We start from the raw sequence: 21,461 nt of genomic DNA, 5'->3' as shown, positions 1-21,461 counted from the left end.
GGCAAAACAAACGATTTTTAGCTTTGGTTGTTGTGTCAATCTCCACTTTGAATCTGGTGGTCGACGGACAAGCAGACATCAGCTATTCTGTTCCGTGTGTCGCATTTCAATCGCTTCTGCGATCGAGAAATTAACGCTTTTGTGAATGCAGTAGCCGATGTGCTACCACACATGGAGCACATCGCTAGAGCAAGGTCTTTTAAATTAAACTACTCGGAAGGGATATTACTTCCAAGCACACCAGATACAGGTTTACCATTGTCATTGGCAAAAATACCTTTTCTTCCAAGTAGAATTGAATTCTCTGTTTTCTTCTGGCACTCATTTTGTTAATAAATTATTGTTTCACTTGACTAAATATATAAGTTAGCAGCTAACTTACAACTGAATTCCAGAGTCTGTGCTATCAGCAAAAAGCAAAAATCAAGCAAGTCTGTGTCTTACAAACCCTAAAATGACATTGTTACCGCATAACAGTTAGGCTACCTATTGACGTGCACTTTGATGATGTGCGACTTATTTAGGGCTGTGGTTAATGCAATGCATTTATATAAAAGGTACCGTAAGTGTATTTAAACACCTGTGGGTGGATTTTGCACTAGAAAACCCAGCCGGCAGGTAGAGTTTACGGGCCGCACAAAACCATTTGAACCACCGTAAACTAAAAAATAGAAATTGTGTGTGTATAATCCGGCAAAATTTTAAACATTAGGTAGTTGGTGTCTAGTAGACTCCAATAACAAACGATATCCTTTTTCTTACTACAGTAATTGAAGGGCTAAATTAAATTTTCACTGTCATAACACATAACTGAATATTGTTTCAGAAGAATGCCAGCAACGGGACATAGCAGCAGCCCAAGCCACAGGAAGACCATGTAGAAAGGCGCATTGCCATCCAGAGACCATGAGAAATGCGTGTAAGAACGGAAAAGTTTGCGTCTGTGATTACGAGTGCGGGTACTCATGCGTCGACCTTAGTAAGTGTCATATTTTAATTTGCATTAAAACTTGGTTTTATTTTCTGCAACAATGGAATAAATACAATTCACGAATGAAAACATGACTAGCATTAATCTAAATTATAAATGTACGATGCATTCTTTATTAATGAATAATACTAACAATGTAGAAACAGTACCTTAGTACTATGATACTAACAATCATATACAGTATATACTGTGTCACATCACAAAGGAAAGCAAATATATTAATGAGGCGCGCAAACAGAAAAAACAGATAGCTTTTTCCTTCAACAGAAATTACCGATTTATTTTATTGGTAAATTGCATTTTTTCGTTTCACAAGATGAGATGCTATCTAAATGTGTTGCCAGGTAATCACTGTGTTGCTCCTCCTAATATTCCACATGCAAGTAGGGTGATTGTGAAACGACGTGACGCAGACGGAGCAGGCGAAACGGTAGTGACTGCTCCTTATCTGTATAACGACATCGCTGAATATACTTGCAACGAAGGGTACACAAAAATAGAAGAGATTCCACATTACTGCCATGGTAGAAAGAGATGGACCGGACGAACAATCTGTTCTTGTGAGTAGCTGGTTACTTATGCTTGAAGACGTCCATTGTGCTGTGTGCCTTCATTTAAATAAGCTTAAGATGCTATTATTGCAGCAAAATCGATTGGGCTATTGTAAACAAATATGATGAGGTTTTATTGAAAATTAAAAATTAAATGAAGTTGTTCACCAGGCATGTAGTTAAATAACATGATACGTTGTACAGGTGCAAACTAAGGTGAACCATCACAAGATCTATGAAGTGATAATCTGCTTTTATTCCGAGATTTCGTGAATCAGACACGATTGACTTTTTTAGCAGGCTACAGCAGGACATAGTGGCTACTTTTCTAGCATCGCAAAACTCAGGATCTTGTTGCTGTAAAACAACTAAACATACAAAATGAAATTTAACTTTCAAATAAATCGCGAGCAATTTTTGAAAGGAGTATAAATGCAATTAGCTTAAATTATTGTGCAAATGCCAACCTTCCATAAATGCAAAATAGCAGTAGCCTACCTTTTTGTAATTACATTTGTTTTTTATATTTTTGTTTATCCGTAACATCTCATGTGATCTGCTCCATACCGAACTGAACCTTGTTATTTTTGGATCTGACGTTAAATTCGTGCTGTTTAGCCGAATGTTGGTCAAAAGCAGTAGATCAAAAAAGGTCATCCAATGAAAAGTCGCATAACGAGAGAGGAATTCGAGGATTTGGAAAAAGTTTTATATTTGAGGAGAATATGAAGACAAATAGATGCATTTGGCGATTTAGGTTTTGAACGAATCGGAGATTTAAATCTTGGGTGATTGAAGGATTAGTGGACTTGAAGTTTCAAGATTTAAGACTTTTGGGGTTGGGTATTGGAGTCTTGAGTAATTAAGAAATTTGACAAAAGGAGTTAGGATGGGAAAATTCTTTTTGGAATTTTTTGTAAATAAAAATTTGAGAAATTAATTATTTGGGAAATTAAGGCTTAAAAGTTGTTATCAATAAAAAATCAACCAGGTTTGGTAACTACAAAACTTTATAGGTAGAGCTTTCGCCGCCGTAAAGGCGACGAAAAGGCGTACAGGCGCCTGTATTCAAATAGAATCAGTTTTGTTATCAGGTACTATTAGTAATCAAGAGCACTGATGAAGCCGTCTTTACGGCGACGAAAGCTCTACCAATAAATTTTTGTAGTTACCAAACCTGGTTGATTTTTTATTGATTATACGTTTGGTTGAAACCTTTTTACATGGATCCTACAATTATTTATGATTAGCAATTCCCAAAACACCGAGAAGCCAGAACTGAGGTTAAGAGTCTGCAGAAACCTTTTATTACTATTAATAATTGTTTTTGTTTTGGGATTTTGGAGAGGATTGGGATTTTGTAAGTTTGGATTTAAAGGATTAGGAATCGCAAGGATTTAGGGATTGACAGGTTAGGAGTTGGAAATTGTAGCCTAATATCTTACCTCTAAATTTACCATTAAGGTCTCCAGTACACTAATACCTAAAACTTCTAATTTTTTAACTCTCTCAACTCCTCAAAAACACTGATCTTAAAGAACATGATCTTCCAAGCCACTTTTGGATATGCTTCACTGATGTTCCCAAACTAAGGTGAAATTCGAGTATGGCTTCTTCCATTTCCGTTTGCTCGAGGCCTGATTTTAGAAATCCCCACATCTCCATAATTCAAACCATTTGTCCATAAATCTGCTAATCACATATTTATTCATTTATCGTCATACATAAATCCTACAATCCCAAAAGTCACAATTTCTAATTCCCGATCTACTTAAAATCCAAAGTTCTCAATCTTTCAGATCTACCAATCTTTCTAATTTCCTAAATCTTATATTATCCCAATCACCTCAGTATACTCACAAATCTCCCAAATCAATTAATCCTAAAAACTCCATTTTCCTATATTTCGTTCACCAAAATCACCGCTTCCCAAACAATCCTGATTTTCCATTCTTTGAATAATCTTCTAATCTTTAAAAACCATTTTCACAAACTTCTGAAATTGTTACTCCCCAATCTCTTTGAAGTCCTAATTCTCTTATTTATCAATACTTATAAAAACACAATCTCTCAAAACCCTGATATCCTAAACCTCAAAAGCTATCAAATCTAGAATAGCCCCTGCGATTGCATCGGTTAACTGCAGTTCAACCAAATTGTCGATCCATTAAGTAACTGTCATTCCGATGATATGTCGTTCATTTACTTTTTCAAATGTAGTTGAATTATTTTTTTCCTGACTGCGGCACAATGCTCCTCCAAAAACGTTTGATTCATTTTTAATTTAACTAAGCATAAAATAAAATGATGCTAAATTAGATTACGTAAGTTCGTTATATGCGAACGTATATGTTTCTGTAGCCTGCAACTAAGTGAACTCTAGCAAACAATTAAGTTTGAAAATTTAATAGCCTACCTTAATAAAAAGTATAAATTTTGCTCTTTTTCTAATATTGTACTTAATATGATTAGCTCTTAAAATATAAACAGTCGACTACGAGATTCGTGTTTTCTTCAGTGAACTGCAAACCTTCGGTCATATCTGAAGAAGAAAGAAACCAACTGCTTTGTGGGGCAGTTTGTGAAGTCGATTCTGATTGTGTCGGTTCGTCAACTTGTGTTTGTAATGGTCATTGTGGTCTTTCCTGCCTCACTGAAGGTAAGATGAACCTTTTTGATTTTATATTTGTGATGATACAAAAAAAGAATCTCTATTGTTATCGTCACTATTTGACAGATATTGTTAACCCACTTTTATTTGTTAGTTCGAAAGAGAATAATTTTTTTTTCGTAAATGCTTGGTAACTTTTGAATAGACTGGAGCGTATGGAAAGAAAGTGGAATGTGTTCACAAATTTGTGGGGTTGGTCTCATGACAGCAACAAGAACTTGCAAGATAGCAGCAGAATGCCACGGATCAAACACTGTGGAGGTCCCTTGTAACGTTCTATCATGTCCAGATGGTAAGACGTAGCTTTATATGTTGACTGATTGTGAATAGACGAATTTACCCCCCGACTGAGGTTCTCACCTAAAACGTTTTTAGAACTATAGTCCTGGAAGTTTTGTACACTTGCAGAAGTTTTAAACCACTGACATATAATCGAAATTGATAGAAAATAGTTTACACTTGTCGTTGAAGTGTTTTTGCTTATAAATTATTTCATCTACTGGGTTCCGCTGAATGAGGAGCTATTCTTCAAGTCTGTTGCTCAAGCACACTACCCACGTCTTGAACCAGGATTTCTTGATGCTACGTTTTCTTGCAAAGTCAATTGCTAATCTAACTAAACCGTTGGTGGACGATGCAAAAGGTCTTTGCTATATACATGGGCCTACAATGAAAATAGTTTTTCGAGCCTATTATTTTTATTTCTGACTATTGAATGAGTTAAGTTTTTGACAAAAGTCTACTTGCCTGCGATGAAAGCGATCTTTGACGTATAATCTGTAACGCTACTATGAAAAGTAATATCTGTAGTATCGAGGTTTAATTTGATTTATTTTATCCTTAAACTGCCATATTTATGATTAGATTGGTCACCCTGGTTAGACTTCGACGCTTGCAATGTCACGTGCGGAGTTGGTATGAAGCAGCAAATCAGAGCTTGTCTTGCACCGGGTGGTTGTGTGGGACCAACTAGCAGAGTGGTAGAATGCAACGTGCAGCCCTGTTCAAGTAGGTGAACTGTAGATTCATTTCATGTCAACTGATCCATGTCATTTCACCTAGGGTCCTCTGGATGTAAAACTACATCCGTTTTTGGCTTATCCGAAACTATACCTAGGGACAGAACATTACGGGACGCGCAGCTTCGTTTTTCTAACCACGTAAAAAGGGTTAATTGCTAATTTGACAATTTCTTTTAACAAATTCAACAAAAAATTTATATAGGCCTAATTAGAGTCAAGCTTCCTTATTTTTATGTAACCAATAAAAAGTATAATATTTTGTCGATCTAAAAAATAACTTACTCCTTTTAGTGTGGCGGATAAGTCAAACGCGGATGTAGTTTTGCATCTCCATGATTTAAAATCCCTACATTTCACTCAAATGTCTTTCATTTTGCACAAAGTTAATACACTGTACAAATAACTTCAAGTTGTATTATAGCTGCAGCATATCATTACACCATACCATTGGTGGCGGTCAGCAATACAGTAGTAGTAGTAGCTTGATTTACCTCATCGAATACAGAAATGTGCCGAATAGATGGCACAATAGACAGTGTAGTATGGACTGATACCCACGATCAAGTAATTTTTATTTTCCAATACGGTATATATATGAGAATAAACATCTGGAAGCTGTAAAAGGACCAACAAATGTAGTTTTCAAATCAAGCAGTCACCTTTACAACATGCAATGAATATATATATTACAACATATGATTGCAGGCTGCGGTATGTGCTGTATGCTTAGTTTTTAAATTTTTTTTGTCGAGATTGCGAGAGCGAATTACAACTGTATCCTGATCCGTACCTTTCTTGCTTGTTATGATGTTGATGTTTCCTTTCAGCAAGAAACAAGACTTTTCTCATTGCTTCATTTATTTGTAGCTTGGTCGTCGTGGATCAGTGTAGGAGCTTGCAGCGCTTCTTGCGATGGTGGAACTATTAGTGAAACAAGGACTTGTATGAATGGAAATGATTGCTCTGGCGTTGGCAGCCGAGAAGTCGCTTGTAATAACCAAGAATGTCCATGTAAGCAACTTTTTAAGCGTTTTTTAAACATGCAATTAACACTATAACAGTGAGCTTGTTCCTTACAAAACGAGTTCAAAATAGACGGTAATCGCCATTGAAATGTCATCAACATCTTCAACAAATAGCCATGGCATTGCTTACAGATAGAATCTAAGTGTTCTTCTAATTCACTCGATCTCTTCTTTGTTTTCATTCAAATTTTAACCATCTGTTCTTCATTGTCATTTCACAACCTTTGCTTTAGTCGTTGTGTGAATCTTCTCCTATCTCTTGGAGTCACTTGATGATTTTGAATTTACAGATCAATTTATTTTCCTTTTTGCTACACGGCGGTCCATTCCAAGGTAACTAGAGTTGAGTACGGAGTAATGTTTGGAAATTCACAATTCTTGTTAAGCGATATATTTCGATTAAGATTGGAGTCTGTGGATGAAAGTTGGAGAATGCGGAGTGACTTGTGGAGGAGGAGAAGTCGAAGAACGTCGATCCTGCATCAACGGTCCCGGATGCGAAGGAAATCCAGGCAGAATGGCAAGATGCAACACTCAGCCTTGTCCATGTAAGCTGCTTTACAAAATTATTTTTTGCAACTACTTCGTCGTTAAAATAGGTTACGTTAGTTAGAGTGGTTAGAGCACTAACAATTTGATGGACAGCATATACCTACGCCCCAAGCGGTTTTTTCATGAACACAGCTTTGTATTGCAGGGAATTGTAAACATAGGTTATTGCAAACAATACTATTTAAGGCGTGATATATACATTTTCAAACTTGGCTGAAAACAAAATTTCACATAGTTTTTGCTGGCCTGCACAGGCCAATTGTAGCTCATCTTCAAATTCAGGAAACCCCAGCTTCGGATTTGGAAATGCCAATACTTTCATATAATTTTTCTACCAGGGGGTTTTGATTTGCTCTCATTTTTTGTTGCATAGCTCAGTATAAATGACATTGCATGCTCGCAAACAGTAGTAGCTTATTTCGATGTAGCCCACAATTAGTTGAACTGATTAAAATTTGTAGTTTGGAGTGATTGGATAAAACTACGAGAATGCAGCGTCACATGTGGAGGAGGGAATGTATTGGAAATACGAGCTTGCATTGGGGGAAGACAATGCGAAGGTCCAACCACTCAGTTCAGTGAATGCAACGTTAAAGAATGTTTGGGTAAGTTTCATAGAATAAACCAGGTTTCCAGTTGATTTGATACCATTTGAATCGCACGTATGTAATACTTGGCCACTATCACCACCTTATCGTCATTATATGTTCAATTGCTTTTCTTTTGAGTCCGTTTAAATTACCACCATTTGAAGTAAGGAAGGAGGGGACTTAGACCAAAATTTTTGGTCTAAACTCTTCAAAATATGGAGACACATGCAAAACCACCAAAAATCTTACTTTTAGCGCTGAAAAATAACGTTTACCCCCTTGAACATTGGGGGTTGAAAATTTTGTACATTTTTAAACCACTTTTTTGATATAATAGAAAAGTGTTTATTGCTTCGCTGAAGTCTTCTAAAGTCACATTGGGTTTTATCGCAATTTTTTTAAGGCAGACCTGCAAAGTTGTTGTGTAAGTGTGAAATTGGGGGTTGCTGTGTCTTTTTTTAACCTATAAGTATCGCTGAATTTTGGAATGGATGCGGATGGATCTCTGGCGTGACAGGTACTACGACAGTTTATCAAATGACAGTTAATAGAATAATAGAACAGCTGATTTAATTGGAGTCTATGCATTCAGAATTCATCCTCGAGAGACCTTTTGTTTGTCTAATTCCTCATTTGCAGAATAGAATCACATGTTTAAGCACAAATTGCAGCTTTTGTTAATTACTTTTGCATGGATGTTATAGTTACTGAGTCATAAGAAATAGGTCGATGCATGCGAGATCACAGACAATTAAAGAGTAATTATCGGATTAACCACTTAGTCTCGGCAAGCGTCAAGGAAAAAGCTGGTCTGGAAATGGAATTGGTTTCAAGTGAGAACGGTAAACGGAAGTTGGCCTTGAACGGTTTCATGTACGTTCGTGACAAAAACAAAAATGGTGTCACTTTCTGGAGATGTGGGGACTACCTCAAATGTAAAAACCACGCATCTACAGCAGAGGACGACAGCCTCATGAAGGCACCATCTGAGCACAGCCATCCACCAGACCCTGCACGTGTTGCAGTTGCGAGAGCAAAAAGCAGAATGCGAGATCGAGCAGTCAACTCAGATGAAAGTACCTCAAACATTATTCAGGGCGAAACGCAGGATATATTCTTAGTTCCAACGGCAATTAAATGCTGGAATTGCTGGCCCTCCTAAGAAGAAGCGATATGACGCTGTCAACCAACGGCTGAAGGACATTGTCCAAGATTATCACTCAACGAATATTGACATAAACAGATATCTTCGAGCAATTTCATACAACTAGTAAACTGTAAATATTTTGTACCCGTGTATTCAAAATAAATGAATGTGATTGAAATGTACATTAAAAACGCCTTGAGTATTCCATCGCATATGTGCAAATTTTAGATAAAATTTGTTGCGGGAGATTCGTTGTTCGATAAACTGTCGTTTCGATATACAGTCGGTCGATGAACTGTCGTTTCGATAAACAGTAGGTTCGATTAACTGTCGTTTCGACGAATTGTCGTTACATAAACTGTCTTTCGATAAACTGTCGTTCGATTAACTGTCGTTTGATAAATTGTCTTTCGATAAATTGTTGCGTCACGGGCGTAATGTAGGCTACTCTCCATTGGCTACAATTTGTCTGTAATACCGGTATTGATAATATTTCTGCTTGATTAGAATTTACATAGCTGTCAACTTCTTTCGAGAATTAAATGGCCCACTCAAAGATTTGAGAACTTCAAGATCTTTGTGACGTCTTTAGTCTTAGTTTCTTATAAGATACAGTTTTCTGCAAATATTCTTGGATTTTTTTAATGCCCAAATACAACAAAAGTGTTTCTTTTAGTAGCAACTAAAAACGTTTATAAACTTAAGACGTAAATTAAGGAGTTGCTGGAGCAGATTGAATCAAAATCAAAAAGTATGGAAGGTGATATGCTCATATAAATACAAAGTATGTCCAAAAACGTTTTTTAAATGCTAATTTAATTTTTCGGTTGTCCTTATTTTTGGGTCCATGTCAATGGCAACCCTGCCTATACATATGCTTGACACATAACCTTAAAAGTGCACTGCAACGAAAATATATAGCTTTTGTATTTATAGATCTTTATGAGAAAAAGCGATTTGTAACAATAAATTTTTTTGAGGGTTTGTCATTAGCTCCAAACTCGAAAAAAAGGGATATTAATTTAAAGAATTCTGATTGGTCAAAATGTTTGATGACGTTGTTGGTTGTTCAGGCAGAATTCAGAATCACTATTTTGTATACAAATAAACTATAAACAAGTGGACTACATATACAGAGAACAATTTTAAACTTGAGTTTTACGCGTTGAGATGGTTTTTGTATGGCCCCGGTTGTAGTAACGGAAGAACCGTGAAAGGAGTACACGTTCATCGTTTACCTCTGAATAATCAAGACAAGCTTAAGAAATGGATCTCTTCAATGAAACTCAAAAATCCACCAGTCAACAAGCACTTCCATGTGTGCATCGACTATTTTCTGGCCAGCGATTACCAGTGTGATCTACGGGCAGACCTACAGGGCACCACACCCAAACATTTTCCATCCCTGAAGCTGTCCCTTCTGTGTTTGGTTTTTCAAGGTATGTGAAAGCCACTGTTACTGCAGTGCCCACAAAACTTGATCGACCTGGGTCCACATCTCTAAGTAAGAGTGGGCTTTCGGATCGAATAACAAAGCGGGAAATGAACAAAGCTTTAAACAGGTCAGTAAAGCATTGGCAAGGTAGGCAACTCTAAACACATAGATTTGTTTCATATAAACCATTTGGTTCAAGCCAATTATTTTCTTGTATTTTTGCAGCTTCACCAGGCAGTGGATCAACAATTGATATCCACGCGAGTTCCAGAACCTGAACCACCTTCCCTGCAGCCTAAACTTTGCACCCCTGTGGAAGTTTCAGAAACTGAGCAAGTAGTCACCAATTTATTGTCTACCTGCAGTACAGGCACACAGACAGGCCCTCTTCCCTCGCTACCACTTTGCTCTGCTCTATGTTGCCAGCCACCAAGTATACCAGCACACCCAGAAAACTAGCCACACAGGATCCCATCACTGCGAGGAAGTCTCGGACCACGTTAAACCTGGATGGTCATTTTTTAGTGATATTTTATTAGAAGTCGATGAGACGTATGAGCTATCTCTGATTGCAGCAGCAGTGAAGGCCTATATGAAACAGATGAATAAGAGATTGTCTGTTCAACAAAAACTACCAAACTGTTAGTTTTTCAAAATAAATTAGATATATTGTTCAAAAAGTGCCACGAAATCTTTTCATGCTGCTCACCAGTGGATAACATTATCAGACAGCACAGCACATCATACATCACTGTCCAGTATTTCGACCTGCAGAACATGTGGATCTCATAGAGACATAGACCCTGATATGAAGACATTGCACTGGTTGCAACAACTGGGAGATGTTGCCTGAATTGCTGCCTCATAAGCAAGAAGAAGAACATATTATTATACAGGGTCCATGATCACAGTGACGGCTACATGCAATCAGTGATGTACGCGCATACAAAAATATTGACGCCGTCAGCGTAGACGCAAACGTTCGAAAAACCATACGTCGTATGCGTCAACCTAACTTCTAAAAAAAGTTGGCAGCGTCAGCGTCAGCGCATACACTAGCGTAAACTCATTTTGTTTGCTAGGTGCCAAACATTCACACGGTATAAACCACTCGAAACAAACAAGTTTTATTTTGAATTTCCACGAAGAAACACAAGCATCTGAAAGTGTTCATCTGACATTTTGCTGCGTTTTGGTTTCAATATGTCTTTGCCCATTGAAAACATTCTTTCAACTGCTGCGCTGGAAGGTATTGGTGTGTTGTAGCGAAAAAAACATTTCGCAGTTGGATAAAAAAAATGCAAACAACAGCTAAGACATTAAAAAGTATGCGTTGACGCTATACGCTAAAAAATCACAAAAACTTTACTGCGTAGCCTCAAGCGACAACTATCCAAAAAAATGTGGCCGTAAGCATTAGCGTAAAAAAAAAGTCAACGCCGCAAGTACACGGCGTAGAATTTGCGGCGTATACGTACACCTCTGCATGCAATGAACACCATATCTACACATGGCGCTTGTGCAACGCTTCCAATGTAAATGCATGAAGCTGCCAACTGAGTGAACAACCAACTACGTCATAAGACGCATAGTGCCATCCGGCGGCTGATTTTCTTTTCGTTATATTTACCAACCAAAAAGATTTATCAAAAACAAATTTCGACAAAGATAATACTGAAACACCAAAAAATCACCAAAAAAATTTTCAGTTTAGTTTCTAGTATCGGTTGTAACGTCCTGCGGTTTTTCTTATGTATTTTTTACGTCTTATTACTGTTGTGAAATCTGGAGGCCTTTCATCCTTGCAGTTTTTCTTTAGGACATTATGTCGTTTTTGGAAGTTTGAAACGCTAGCTAGGAATTCAAGTGTTTGTGCAATTCTTCAAGTATTTGCGTGCTTTTTAGAAATTTGGAATGCCACCCATAAGTTGAGCGCATTCTTGCTAGCGGCTGTTTAACATTTACGACACGTAGTTTTACGTCTTCTTAGCGTTGTAGCCCACATATTTTGCATTATACGACATCCGCTACATCGGTCTTATGTAAGGTTTGAATTGTGAAAACTTGGCATAAGCCATTGATTCTCACTTTTTGTATGATATTATTGGTCAATCGCTTTTCATCTTAGTTTCTCATAAAAGCTTCTGTATTATATAGGCTGAAGGTTTATAATTCATGTTTTAACTATGTGGTTAAATTACAAATTTTTTGTTGAAGTTTTTGAATATAAGCCTAATGTGCGTTTTAGAATAATAACAATGAGAATCAAGTTTTTCTTTCTTGAATTTCATGTTTGTTATAATCATTTCAAAAAGCAAAAAAATTGGAAAACATTTTCAGAATGGAGCGAATGGGAAGACGTTGGTCAATGTGACGTCACATGTGGTGGGGGAAGGAAACGGCAAAGAAGGGATTGTTTGAAGGAGATTGGTTGCGATGGTGACTCTACGCGAATGATCGAATGCAACAACCAACCTTGCCCGGGTGATGCTTGTTTGAATGCTTGAATGAAATTTAAAATTAAAATAACAAAATAAATCAGCAAAATCTTGGAACATGTAGGTCTACATACAGATGCGCTGACAGGGGGTCCAGGGGGTACTTTTGGACTCTGGCCTGATATAACTTTAAGGGTCTGGAACCTTTCCAAGGGGCTCGGGAACTTATAGACCGGAACTTAACGAAATGACTGCGTAATCTTTGTCTTTTGTGCGTTTTTCTGTATCTTCATTTGGGATCCGAAGACCTGATTCGTACCGGGCCCAAAATATCCTCTCAACAACCCTGTTTACATGTAACAAAAATAACATGAGGATATTTCTTTTCAGTGTGGGGTGAGTGGGAACGTAATGGAGATTGCACGGTAAGTTGTGGAGGCGGATCCGTTCTAGAAGTACGTGATTGCATGAATGGTCCTGGATGTACAGGACTTGCACTTCGATTAATAGAATGCAACAGCAACTTTTGTCCAGGTAAGCCAACACATTTCATAGTTGGGCTATTGAACGGTTAAATTTGGTTCATTTTTGTATGTTACTTGCTTGCTTATACTTATGCCACTGTTTTTAGTGTTCCACTATCTATGCTAACATTCTAAATAATAGTGTGTTTTTTTCTGCATGTTATCTTTTCGCAACGTAGCTGAGGGAATTGTTTTCTATGTTTAATAATTATTTTTTTGTGATCACTGTGAGGTGATTGATCAAAATTGTTTTTGCAATAAATTTTGTTTGAAGCATTATTATAGACCTACTGTTTATAGGCAGAGGTGGGCAGTAGCGCGCTATTTTTGGTAAAAGTAGCGGTAGCGGCGCTACTTTTTAGTTGGAGTAGCGGATGCAGTAGGGGCGCTATTTTTTTCCAAAGTAGCAGTAGCGGAAAGGCGCTACTTTTTTTTAGTCGCACTCCCGCTACCCGCTACTTTTAATTTAAAATAAAAAAATACTTGTTTTTTTGGCAAAACCGGCGTGGTCAAGCAGCTATATAATCGGTTTGGTTGCAAAGTTTCGGTCTTTCGTATGTAATTCGACTGTTGTACTTCGACTACAAAACAGATGTAATTCGACTGTTGCGGGAGACATCAAGCCAGGTTGATACCGAGAAGAGTGACACCAACACCAATCATGACTCCGAGGATGAATTTTTTGGTGTGTTGGCGCCATTGCGTGAAACGTCGGTGCAGAAGGAAACAGCAATTGTGGACGCCTTTGGACAGGAGCAAGTCTTTGAGCTTTTCGAATACCGAGTTAAAACATCTGTTCATTAAACAAAACACCCCCATTTCTTCCAGTGCTGCGGTGGAGAGACTTTTCTCTGTTGGAAAAGATGTGCTTAAGCCAAACCGGGCAGGACTTATAGTGACTCTCATTTTGAAATGCTCGTGTTTTTGAAAGATGCGTAACACTAAGTTTCCCTTAGAATGTGTTTTCTATAACGACGTTAAAATGATAGTGTAAACGAATGATAAAATTCATTGAAGAGTGTTTCCTAGTGTCATTTTAGACAAAAGTAGCGGTAGCGCGCGCTACTTTGGTCCGAGTAGCGGTATCGGGTAGCGCGCTACTTTTGTAAATTGGTAGCGGGTCGGTAGCGTGCGCTAGTTTGGTCCAAGTAGCGGTAGCGGGTAGCGCGCTACTTTAAAAGTAGCGGGTGCCCACCTCTGTCTATAGGCTACTATACTTACATACACATTGTCATGGTTACTTTGTATTGCAGCTTGTTGTACCTTTTTTAGAGTGGAGCGCTTGGGAAAGCGAAAATGAATGTCCTGTAACATGTGGTGGAGGAATAATCCGAGAAAACAGAAGATGCATAAACGGGCCAAAATGCAAAGGAAGCAACAAAAGAGAGATTCGTTGCAGTGAAGATCAATGTCCTCGTACGAAAGCATCCTGTGATGTTAAATATGCAAAACATGAAAAGTTAATATTCTTTACAAAAAATACGATCGATTAAATTGCTAATGTTTTTTTGAAAGAGTGGATAACATGGATGTCATGGTCTGATTGCCCAGTCACTTGTGGAACTGGAATCCAAAGAAGATCAAGAGAATGTTTTGGAAGTGGATGCAGTGGCGAATCATCAGAGGAGAAAGAATGTCGTCTTCCTATATGCATGGGTTTGTTTGTATAGTATCAGTTGCTTTCGGATAGATTTCCCCTTTGACAGTCTCTCAGCTAGATTAACGATTCGCCTATTTCTCCAAAAACATACAGTTGGTTGTTTGGTTTGAATCTTTATCCTCAGACTGAAAAAGACTCTGACATGTTGTTCATGGCAGTTTCGCATACTTGCAAAAGCTTTAACCACTAACACAGGCCCGGTGACCGAGTTTGACAGAGTAAAGTTTCAAATTGTTGAAGTGTCGTTGTCTGTGAATTATTCCATTCATTATAAGTGCTGCTGAAGAGAGAGCAGTCCAAAAGTGCGTTGCTCAAGCGCACACTTCAAGACCCGAACCAGCACCGCTTGATTTTGAAGTTTCACATGTATTTTTAATATGGATATTAGTCATGACGACTTGAGTTGATAAAACGATTTTTTTTGCGGTTACGGTAGGCTATGCGGATATTTGTTTGAAATAGTTGAAAAAAGCAGGGGACAGAAAGCTTATTCATGTGAATTGTGATTTTGTAAAACGTTTTGAGATGATAGATATTACAGATTATATGCAGTTTGAAGATGTTTTCTTTGTTACCACGAACCAAGACAAAACAAATGACATTTAAATGTGATAATAATAATAATCAATGATCTGATTAGGGAGACTTCTTCCCTGGCAATCATGGACAGCCTGCTCATCTTCCTGTGAAGGAAATCGCATCAGAAGAAGATCTTGTGTAGGAGGACCTTGCAAGGGTACATTGCGTCAATCACGATCTTGCAATCGCAGATCGTGTCCAGGTGTGCCAACATGCTATTAAGTAGTTGCATAAAGTTCAGCATATGCGAAGGACTTACGAGTGTAGATTTGGATATGTAGCTAACTAGTCTACTTCTTGGATTGTAATCTTTTTTTTTTTTTGGTAAGCTACATGGCTGCATTGGTGTTCCATATAAAACGAAGTAACTTATTAGTGAAAATGATTTTGAAAACTATATGGAGCTTTAGATAAGGTACTGTTCAAACGTTTGTGCTTCCCTTTTTTTTTAACAGGAACCCTAGGTCAATGGATGGCCTGTTCCGTGACTTGTGGTGGAGGGACACAAAACAGACATCAAGGTTGTTCCTCGTGTCCAAACACAACATCGAGACCTTGTCAAACTAAAAAATGTGAAGGTAATTATTTAAAAAAAAATGGTTTTTAATAGCACCAGTTCCAACAACGCTAAAGAATGTAAAGGCGATGCTAACCCAAAAGCGTTACACTTCGGCATGCGAAGCTCTGCTTTTTCCTCAGACTAGAATGGTCAATTCTCAATTCTGTTCTCAACTGTTTGTTACGGCTCATTACAAGTAGCCAAGATGGATACACAGCAAATAGCAAATTATATTGTAGGGTTATGTAGGTTTACATTTTAAGTTTACCTTTTTGTAACAATAATTAGGCGCCGCTTGTCTATTGTTGCGGGAAGCAAATAGAAAAAAAAGCCTATTGTTGCAGACAGAGTTGGTGATTGGAGTAACTGGTCATCTTGTTCGTCAACATGTGATGGCCATCGTACCAGAACACGGCAATGTTTGAGCAATTCTTGTTCAATTCCTCTGAGGGAATCTGCAAAATGCAACCCAAGAAGTTGTTCTGATAAAGGTATAATTAAATCTTGCCACGTTTGTTTATAGAGCGCAGTGGCAGAATCAAAAGATATATCTATATTTTGTATTAGCTTATGTCGTTTGTAATGTTATAAAATAACGAAATCTCAGACAGTCATTATCCACAACATAAGGCAACATGAACAAAGTTTTTAGCGGAATTGAAGTAATTTTAACATATTAACTACGCGCTGAAAAATCATTCCAATGTTGTGAATTCTGATTTGTTTGTTTGTTTTGTACCAAGTCAGTTATGTTTTTTCGTCCACTCAGGTCCCTTTGGTCCATGGTCAGCTTGCACTAAAACGTGTGGCGGAGGAGAACGGACTCGAAGCAGGTTATGTTCTTCATGTGGACTAACCCAAAAAGAACCTTGCGGAACGAAAAAATGCCCTAGTAAGTATTTTGGTGTTCTTTTGAGTTACCGGAAGTATATTTTCTTCTCGCATGCTTCTTCCCAAGCTCCATTGTTCGAGAAAGTGTTTTTCATATTTTTTATTGCTTTTTAATCGGAACCCACTTGACTCCTAAAGAAAAGGTTTAAATTCATGAAAAATATTGTCATGTAAGAAATTAACGTTCCTTCGGATTAATAATCACTCCAACATACTTTTCTAGTGTGGTCCTCTTGGTCAAATTGGAGTGCTTGTTCAAAAACCTGTGGTCTTGGGGAAAATCGAAGAAGTCGAGTTTGTGTTGGTGGGAGTGATTGCAAACCAGGAACCAGCACGGACACAAAGCGTTGTCTTAAACTTCCGAACACTGGATTCATTCGCGGCGCTCAATTTGGCGGCATCCCAAACTTGAAATGTTTTGACGCACCAATTACAGCTAGGCCGATAACAACAACGCCTAGAGGTTTGTTATGAAGCTAATTTTTGAGTTTGAAATAGCACCTGCGATCTGTAGATATTTCATGTTTCCTTCTCTATTATCATTAAGAATTGTCTTTGAAATGCAAGCTACACCTTTGTGACCGACGTTTCAATAAAGCAACTTGAAATGGACATCTTCAGCCAAGCGAGTTTTTTTAAACCACAAAAGAAAATATAGCCTGAGACTAAAGCTCGACTATTTTGCCTTGACGTTGAAATAACGTGTTTGATAATATACAACAACGTTGAAATGTACTTGAACTTTTGTTGAATCTTTGTGAACGTCAATATTTAACAAATCTTTGATATAACCTATCGTAGCTACAATTTTGTTTTTTGTAACGCTGTAAAGAAAATTACGAATCAATATAATAATGTTTATTGTTATGAAACCTTTTCCTTCACTTGTTTACAGCAGATTCTTAAAGCCTTACGTACCGTAATATTGTAGTTTTTGAAAATTATATCTTTTAACCTGAAACATTTAGGCCTACATAAATGCTTGCTTTTTTTTAAACTATAGACTAAGAGTTTTTAATCGCCATTGACTCACATTTTTTTTACAACCAGTTAACGACGCAGGGTTTGAATGTTTGCAACTGGTAAATTGAAAAACTTGGCACAATTACAGCAACGCAAGAGCTTTTGTAGTCATCTAGACAGTAGGCTTATCATTAAGAGGGACTTGTAGAAGTGAAGGATGTCCGGTTATCTGCCAATCGATGGTTGAGTTGAAAAAATGCTGCCGGATATTTTGCAGAAAACAATTAAGATGCTGGGATAGTTGCAAAAGCACTGCTTTCAAAATAATAAATTAACTAGAAAACAACGCGACGTTGTAGAGCAGGGGTTCCCAACCTTTTTTGCTGTTTGTACCCATTTGTCAGGTCAGAGCATTCTTTGTACCCCCAAAAAAGTTTGATTGAATTTTTCAGGAATATATTTCTAAATTAAATTGCTTTTATAGCTCAATTAAACGTTAAACCGTATTTCACACAAAAATTACCAAAAGAAATTAAATGTAAGTTACTTTGTTTGTCACTTCTCAGTGAGATATTTGTCGCTGCTTCATTGATAAAATTCGCTCAAACGATGGTTCGATTTTACGCAAGGCAACACGTAAATCATCGCCCAGTTGCAGACGATTTCTGTACTTATTCTTGATATACATCATGGTCGAAAGCCACTTTTACAGTAATAAATTGTTAAAGAGAATTAACACTGTCATGGTTTCCATGGTAAGACTTGGAAAGGCTTCATAGCAACACACCAAAAATATTCTAACTTTGATTTGTCAAATAGCAGTTTCAATTTTTGGCAGCTTTTCATTTCGATGATGTTCTTCAAATTATCCTCATCCGACTTTTTTGTAAAATCAAAAAGAAATGGATTTATAATCCAATGCTGGAAATAATTCAATTCACCAGCGAAAAAGTAACCATCGAAAGAATCAACCAGCATCTTTAAATTGGAAATAATTTCATTTTGACATTTTGCAGCAAAGAGTTATTTGCAATTTGATCAAGACAAGGAAAATTAGCAAGGCTTCTATTTTTATTTTCAGCAGCTGCAAGCATAGGCGTAGCCAGGGGGGGGGCGAAAGGGGCCACGGCCCCCCCCCCCAATTTTCGAAGTTTGGATTCCGAAGTGGAGCCCTTTGTTGAAAATATAATAAAATTTGCAGAAATTTATATCGTTTTCCAAGACATCTGGCTATTAACACCCCAAGGACTTGTTTTAGACACACAGAAAGACACCAATAAATTTTGCAAATCGTAAGTCGTGCAAAATTTACTGGATTTACGTTTTTTTTTAACTAATTTGTGGAAGCAATTTCAGAATGGCTTACTCTGTTGGGTTTTTCTGTAGCTGAGTTTTTGGTGTTCTCTAATTTTAGCCGCAGATTTTACCCGTTCGTGTGTAAGAGCTACCTTTAATAAGTTAATAGCTGTTTATCTGCTAATAAATTTCATACAAATATTACCTTAAAAGTGTTTCCAGAAAGCGCTATAATCCATTATTTAAGTGTAATTTTGCAAAAATTTTCCGGGGAGCATGCCCCCGGACCCCCCTAGAGTACGCACGCCTTCGGCACACTCTAACCCCCCACCAGTTTCATTGCTTCCCCTTGCTCAAGCCACCAAGATACGCCACTGCACATCAGGTGGCGATGTCTTAAATCAAACACTTTGTCGTTCTCTTCAATTCATCAAATATTTGGCCCCCCCCAAATTTTTTTCCTGGCTACGCCACTGGCTGCAAGTAAAAAACACATCGTTATGAGACAATGAGGCTTCTTAGCCTACTTAATAACAACAATTATTTGCAGATAATTGTTGTTTTTAAAGCAAAGACCGTATAATGGCATAATATCATTTACAATTCCAAAATAAAACTGTACTGTAAAATGTTTTTGAAAAGCTGCTCTGTGGTCCAAAGACTTTCGTACCCTTTGATGTTTAATCTCGTACCCCCAAGGGGCACGAGTACTCCCGGTTGGGAACCCCTGTTGTAGAGTTGTTTTCCAGTTGCAGGCCTTCCAAAAATATTTTATACCTATAAAATCAGGTTTAAAAGTCTACTCTGGATCACTCCTGTCAATGCTATTGGCGGTCAGTATCCAACATCTAAACAGCAATATTCTAAATAGCTGTGCCAGGGACGTAGCTACTGGGGAGTGGGCAACCGCCTTCTCTAAATTTTATTTTATCCTTTCTTCCCAAACAAAATGTTTTAATACTATTACAACGATTTAATGCCATTATAATCCATGTTGTATGAAGTTTTTTCACGCCCCCAACAATTGCTTTTGCCCCCTCAAAATTTCCTTTCTAGCTGTCACTGGGCCGTGCCTTACCCCTTCTCGGCTGGGGTGGTAGCTTACGAGGGGCGGTTGACACGGCGTTGCATGTAATGGTTGGTTTGGTATTTAACCATCGCAAGTAGCCTACAAATTATTTTATAGACCACCTTTGGAAGTTATAGTCTATGCTTGTTAATGATAAAGATTTTATGTAGTTGGGAAATGGAGTTCTTGGGGCAGCTGGAGCACTTGTTCATCTGGACGAGTACGCATCAAAACAAGAACTCGAAAATGTGTTGGAGGAAAGTGCTCGGGATCTGCCACTAGCGGAAGGCCGTGTTTTGTACCCATTTTTTCGGATGAATTTTAATGCTTAAGCTGTTAAACTCCTCATTGCTAAAGTGTTTGTTTCTTTAAAAGCAAAGCAGATCGTGCGTTTATCCACACACACAACACTTGCAAACTTTGTATCTTGGTAAACTTTAGAACATGACCATACAATTAGAAAAAAAAAATAATTTTCCCCTTTTGAAACCACACTATTTTTTCTTGCAGTTCGTGCTTTTCTTTCTTCCTTGTTAAATGTGTAATGGTTTACATTTCCAAAAACCACATGTTTTTGGTACGGTAGCGCTTTAAACATGACAAAATTCTGCTACGTTGGAAAAAAACGTGAAAAGCAGATGATACAAAGCAAACTAGATGATGGTTTCGCCTTCAGCTGCTTGGCTTATTGGTTAGGGTTAGAGAGTAGTCATTTCGATGACCTGGTTCGATTCCCAATCCTCAGAGATAACTGTAACATCACTTTTGTTAATATAAAATTGTGCAAGTGAAATCAAAACTTCCTATTTGGAAACTTGGTGGTGTGATTGGATTACAGAAAAAACCTTTATATTTTTCCTTGTCTGCAATGCCAGGAAAAACAAGTCTATTACCTATCTGATGTTTGACAGTTTTCAGACTAAAAGGGAGTCTATGTGCCCTTTAGTAATAAACTGGCCACAATATTTCTAAAATTATACTATTTTTAACTTTCAAGGTATCAAAAATGACCTGCGTTATCGGTATCTTTTAAATTGTTGGATTATTATAAACGAAAGCCATGTGCATATTGGCATTACGTTGTTCCAGTGCTAAATGACTTTTGCTTGCTTGTGAATGCTTGTTAAAACTATGATCGTAGTGTAATATAAGAAAGGTTGTGTTAGATCATTCTGGAATATTTGTTCATTATAATTGTTTCTATTTAGTCGTGATATAATGCCTATAGGCATACCATCTTGTAAATTAATTCTGGAAAAGAGAGTTCTCAACAAACCCGTAGCTTAAATGTCATTTTCAGTTTATTCATAGCTTGTCTAATTTGTTAACCAGCTGTGCTATGGTGTCTATACTTTGCTGTGCGACTCAAAGCAACCTGACAATTGACTGCTTCGACAAGACAATTGTGCGTTTTTTCAACATAGAACAACCTATTCGGCTTGATAGTGGTATGCGAGCAGATCTCAGCAGACAATTCGAATAGAACCATCTCAGTGAA

General features: G+C 37.5%; 1 protein-coding gene across 1 annotated transcript; it reads left to right on the top strand.

Moving 5' to 3' along the window:
• The first annotated feature begins 1,512 nt into the window (after positions 1 to 1,512).
• Positions 1,513 to 21,375, top strand: LOC145770903 (uncharacterized). Its single transcript, XM_082582647.1, has 18 exons — positions 1,513 to 1,551; positions 4,033 to 4,201; positions 4,359 to 4,505; positions 5,078 to 5,221; positions 6,103 to 6,246; positions 6,665 to 6,808; positions 7,274 to 7,417; positions 8,185 to 8,478; positions 12,325 to 12,468; positions 12,813 to 12,956; positions 14,219 to 14,362; positions 14,462 to 14,602; positions 15,247 to 15,387; positions 15,641 to 15,763; positions 16,089 to 16,235; positions 16,514 to 16,636; positions 16,859 to 17,098; positions 20,134 to 21,375. The coding sequence occupies exons 1-18, from the start codon at positions 1,513 to 1,515 to the stop codon at positions 20,286 to 20,288; spliced, it is 2,727 nt and encodes a 908-aa protein (XP_082438773.1). The 3' UTR covers positions 20,289 to 21,375.
• The last annotated feature ends 86 nt before the right edge of the window (positions 21,376 to 21,461 follow it).

This window comes from Aplidium turbinatum, chromosome 5, assembly GCF_918807975.1.
Source record: "Aplidium turbinatum chromosome 5, kaAplTurb1.1, whole genome shotgun sequence".
Lineage (NCBI taxonomy): Eukaryota > Metazoa > Chordata > Ascidiacea > Aplousobranchia > Polyclinidae > Aplidium > Aplidium turbinatum.
This window is presented reverse-complemented; position numbering and strand designations above follow the sequence as displayed.